This window comes from Otolemur garnettii, unplaced genomic scaffold (genome assembly GCF_000181295.1).
Source record: "Otolemur garnettii isolate 467f Iridium unplaced genomic scaffold, OtoGar3 scaffold00218, whole genome shotgun sequence".
NCBI classification, from domain to species: Eukaryota; Metazoa; Chordata; class Mammalia; order Primates; family Galagidae; genus Otolemur; species Otolemur garnettii.
Genome location: NW_003852613.1, coordinates 211,629 through 216,823, shown reverse-complemented (window position 1 = coordinate 216,823; position 5,195 = coordinate 211,629). Strand labels below are relative to the sequence as shown.

At 47.7% G+C, this 5,195-nt stretch overlaps 1 protein-coding gene across 1 annotated transcript in view; it reads right to left on the bottom strand.

Moving 5' to 3' along the window:
* The window catches only part of PI4KA (phosphatidylinositol 4-kinase alpha), a 153,819-nt gene that overhangs the window by 90,034 nt on the left and 58,590 nt on the right, over positions 1-5,195 (bottom strand). Inside the window, exons 15-18 of the mRNA XM_012812667.2 lie at positions 4,431-4,526; positions 3,926-4,109; positions 2,736-2,839; positions 177-345 (exon numbers count right to left, since the gene is read on the bottom strand). Of these exons, the coding sequence (XP_012668121.2) occupies positions 177-345; positions 2,736-2,839; positions 3,926-4,109; positions 4,431-4,526 (553 nt within the window). The remainder of the gene's footprint in view (positions 1-176; positions 346-2,735; positions 2,840-3,925; positions 4,110-4,430; positions 4,527-5,195) is intronic.

Here is a 5,195-nt window from a genome sequence, read left to right as displayed (position 1 = left end):
AAAAAAAAAAAAAAAAAAAAGAAAGAACCCATCCCCTCCTGACACTGCCAAATGCATTTGAATCATTCAACAAAGAAAATACACACTCTGACCAAGATGGTACCTGGAGCCTCAGCCCTGGCCACCAGGGATAAACACACGGGCAAGGCAGGTGGCATAGCTGTTCCCCTTCCTACCTTCAAGGCCGGTCCCTTCTCACTGGCCCTCTCGCTGGCTCGCTTCCCCTCCAGCCCCAGCTGCACAAACAACTCCAGCAGGTTCATGAGCAGCTCGTCGACCAGGTGCTCATCCTGGATGTTGGCTGCGATGTTGGCCAGTGCATTAATCACCGCCAGGGAGCAGTGCCTGAGAGGGAAAGAGAGAAAACACTGCGAGGCCCAGCCTACCTCATACACTACTTTCAGCATCTGTCAACATTGAGAGGTGAGAAACACGCCATCCTCATGACTAATCTTCCCTTCTGAGATGCAAAAAGGACTTCCAGGGGCTATTTAATTTCCTGGAATCTCCACTCCTGGGGACCTGTGACAGTCTCAGGACACTTCCCTGGCCAAAGACGGAAGTGCCCATGCCTAGGTGTGCCTGTTTGGACCCTGCTTTTCTCCATAAATCCCAGAGAACCTTAAAGCATCATTTACTACCCATGCAACTTACATCTCATGATCAGCTTCTCCCCAAAGACCCCCTCCTCTGTTAAGGTGATGACAATATGAGTTCACATCAAATACTAAGCAAGTGTTCAAGGGTCCTGGGACAACCTACTGCAGGTTTGTGGCCAGCCCCATGTAAGCCACAAATATGAAGGTGACATTGCCCCTCATGTGGAAGCTATGAACCAGTGAGGGAGACCAGGAAAGTCAGACCCCGCCACTCCCAAGCTGCACAGCTCTAGGTGAGTTGTTTAACTCTCAAACCTCAGTTTTTGTTAATACAAAAGAATAATTCTCTTAATAGGATTGCAGGAGGAGTTACACCACATGAAGCACTGAGCTTCACAGAGATCAGAGATCAGAGATTTCTCTTCCCAGAAATCATAGAGCAAATGGCAGCTGTGACAAAAGTCAGACATGATTAAACACCTAGTAGGTCAAGGCAAATACAGTGCACAGACACATCCACATCATGGTGGGTAGCAATGAGAAAGGGCTTTGTGGATGTGCCAAGTTGAGCCAGAGGTAAAGAACTGACAGGACAGAGCACAACAGCGGGCACTGCACACAGCAGGCAGCAGAGTCAGGCCATGAGATGCTTGGGAAGGGCACAGCACAGATGGGGGACGGGGGGGTGGGGTGTGAAGAGTGCCTGGGGCCAGGGGGCCCAGCAGCCACATCAGAAGCAGGGAAGCAATGAAGACCCAGTGGTATTCTAGCCTGCATGTCGGTTCTGTTCCAGAGACAAAGATGGAGGGAGGAAGGAGAGGTAAGCCTGGCTCCTTCCTCAATCTGGTCTCAGGCTGTGCTACCTACCTGGGCTCACTACAGTGCCAGCAAGAAGGCAGTGGAGTGCTAACCAGGCGAAGAATGCATAAAGACTGAGTTTCAAACACGAGATCTTGTTTACCCACAGAATTGGAGACAGGTGCTCATCTGACACATAAAGAAATCAAGGCACAGAGTTCAGCACTTTCTGAGGCCATGCCACCACGTGGTGTGGCTCCCAGCTGTACCCCTGCCCGCTAAACTGACTTGGGGAGAATCTCAGAGTAAAAGCCTGAATTTAAGTCAGAAGAGGAGCCATATGGCCAGGAAGGGTAATGCCAAAAAAGGGGCTCTCTTACTACCCCTGCCAGCCTCCTGTCCTTGTCTGACTTCACTCCTCCTCTTCCCTCTCTTCCACTGAGTTATCTCCCAGGTTGACACGCATGTCCCTGTCCTCAAGGCCTTCCCAGGTAAGGGACAGAAACAGACAGGAAACATCTCTGTTTGTCAGGAGTTTGGCCAGAGTTTAACCATGTTCAGTGATATAAAACCTCCATCACCTTGGGCCCTCTACATCCTCTTCTGAATCTAATCTGAAGGAAGACTCAAAGATGCTCACAGATGTGTAGCTCTTAGGTTGCCAATTCAGCACTTACCAGTAAATAAGCTGAAAAACTACCTAACATGCAAGCTAGGGAGTGGTAGAATAAGTCTCAGTACTGCTAAAAATGGGATGGAACACAGCCATTAATGGCAACGTGCAGAAGAACATTTATGGTGCAGTCAAAGCATTATTGCATACAGAAAGCAAATGAGCAGGGTATGCCAGCTTGGGCTTGATCAGAAGGGAGGGGCAGGGGCTGTGTGTGGGTTTTTGTTTCCTACCTTCTGTGGGGATTGGTTTGCAGCACATAGTGCTTCTATAAGATGATTTGATTTAAGCAACAAAGTCTCAGGTCAGGCACAGTGGCTCACGCCTGTAATCTTAGCACTCTGGGAGCCTGTAGTGGGAGTATCACTTGAAGCCAGAGGTTTGAGACAAGCCTGAGCAAGAATCAGACCCCATTTCTACAAAAAATAGAAAAACTAGCCGGTGTTGCAGGAGGCACCTATAGTCCCAGTACTCGGGAGGCCGAGGCAGTAAGATCGCTTGAGTTCGACCTTGCTGTAAAAGCAAGGCTGATGCCATGGCACTCTGGCCTGGACACCAAAATGACACCGCCTCAGAAAAAAAGAGACAGACAAATTCCCAAACCTCACAATTTCAAAGGAAGTTAAATACTGTAGTGATCAAAAATGACAATGAGGTTTGGTTACCTGTAGCCGTGGTCCTTATAATCTTTGGTGGCTGAGTACACAACAGAGCTGGCCTTCACACTGATCTGCTGGAAGAGGTTCCACACTTCCTGGTAGATGTATTGCTGGAAAAGAGTGAGGAGCACTGTCACCACATCCTGACTCCTTCACAAAGCCCCTTCTCAGGACACAGGGAAGGCCCATCTGGTAGTCATTCAGAGGGAAAGCTCTGGAACTGTGGACCGTAACAGCCCCTAAACCACCATGGCATCTACTACTTTTTTTTTTGCGACAAGAGTCTCACTCTAACAGTCTTCCCACGTGGAGTACTGTGGCATCACAGCCCACATCAACCTCAAACTCTTGGGGTTGAGCAATCCTCTTGCCCCAGCCTCCCAAGTAGCTGGGACTACAGGTGCCTGCCACAATGCCTGGCTAATTTTTTTTTTTTTGGCAGTTTCTGGCTGGGGCTGGGTTTGAACCTACCACCTCTGGCATATGGGGCCAGCGCCCTACTCCTCTGAGCCATAGGCGCCGCCCTTCTTTTTTTTTTTTTTACTAGATACTGAGTCTAGTTCTTGTTCAGGCTGGTCTAGAACTCATGAATGTAAGCAATCCACCTACCTCACCCTTTCAAAGTGCTAGGATTCTAGGCATGAGCCACTGTGTCTGCCAAGGGTATCCATTTCTTTTCTTTTTGAGACAGAGTCTCAAGCTATTGCCCTGCGTAGAGTGCTGTGTTGTCACAGCTCACAGTAACCTCAAACTTCTTGAGCTTAAGCGATTTTATTGCCTCAGCCTCCCTAGTAGCTGGTACTACAGGCACCTACTACAACGCCCGGCTATTTTTTGGTTGTAGTTGTCATTGTTGTTTGGCAGACCCAGGTTGGATTCAAACCTGTCAGCTCTGGTGCACGTGGCTGGCGCCCTAGCCACTGAGCTATAGGCACTGAGCCAAGGGCATCCATTTCTAAAGCTTTAAACAAACCTCAAAGGGAAACAGCTTCAATTCAATTTATGTTATTGATATTGACAAGAAATTAAACCAGCACTCAACAGAACCTTATACTATTCTCATCAGAGAAAAGGTGCTCATCTGCAAGGCAAATTTATCTGTATTTTTTACATCCCTTATAGTCAAAGGAGCTTCATGAGGCTTGCAGGGGCTAGATGGTTTTTTTGGTTCTGCCTCACAGCAGGGCCTTCCTTACATTTCCTGTGATAACCAGGCAGCCTAGCTGGTCGATGATGAGCACATCAAGAGGGGAGGGTGGCTGGCAAAATTTCTGTTGCAGGATCTGCAGAATTGGCTCCATGACCTTTGGAGTATCCCTCAGGGCCACTGCGATGTGTCCTAAGGCTCGGATTGTGTGGTCAGGAATCAAGTGAGCATCCCTACAGGAGAGAAGAACAGAAGCACCCTGTCAAGAGTCTGCTGGCATGCAGTGTTCAAATAAAACCTGGAAGTTATGATCTCAATTTTATCACAGCCTTAATGAAGTGTTCACCTGAAAATAACAGCCTAGTATTTTAACCACCAGCAGAAACACAAAAGCTCTGGAGAACACAAATCTTCCATCACAACAGGGTGGCCCAGGGTGCACATTCCCAGAAAGGCTACCCCTGAAATCTGGTGACAAACCCAATACCGGCCTATGCTGTGGGACAAGGAGACACTCCAAGCCTGCTGAAAATGGGATGGGGACTGGGACATACTTGTCACTCTCCTGGGAGATGTAGAGCCGGTTGGAGAGGCTGGCCAGGAAGGCCTCCACAATCACAGGGTCCACTGTCAATCCAGCCTTCAGGCACCTGAGCAGTGAGGAAACACACACTGGCATTAGGTGTCAAAACAAAATTGTTTCCTAATTTTTCCTTTCTTAGGTCTACAGAGTTTAAAGAACTACCCAAATGTTTATCTCCCAGAAATCTGAGCACTGCTGCACATCTTGCCCACTCAATAAATATCTCAGTTGGAAACAACAACTTCATTATTTTGCCCAGAACACTTTCCTTTGGAATGTCACCTTCATCCTAACTCTAATTTTAAATCTCTCAAACAGTTTCTTAGCAACTTCAGGTGCCTCTTCTGGTCAAGTTGGGAGACCAAGAGTTCATCTGGCAAGAATCTAGGAAGCCAGAGGCACCTGACTTAAAAGCTGTAATAACTGATTCCAAACACAAACGGTATGAACATAGCTGAGGGCCTATTACAATTGTACATCGTGGTTGTCACAGTGAGGAGAAATGCTAGTGAGAAATGCACAGGGAGGAGAAATGTCACAGAAAGGGGGAAATTTAGAAAGCCCCTAAGAACATAAAATGTCACATGGTGCCTCTGGCTCTCCACATCTGTTTAGCTCCTAAAGCATTATGTCAGAAAACTGTGGGAGTCTGACAGATGGGGTACAAGTTATGTTATTTATTTATTTCTTTATTTTGAGACAGAAGCCTCAAGCTGTCCCCCTGGGTAGAGTGCTG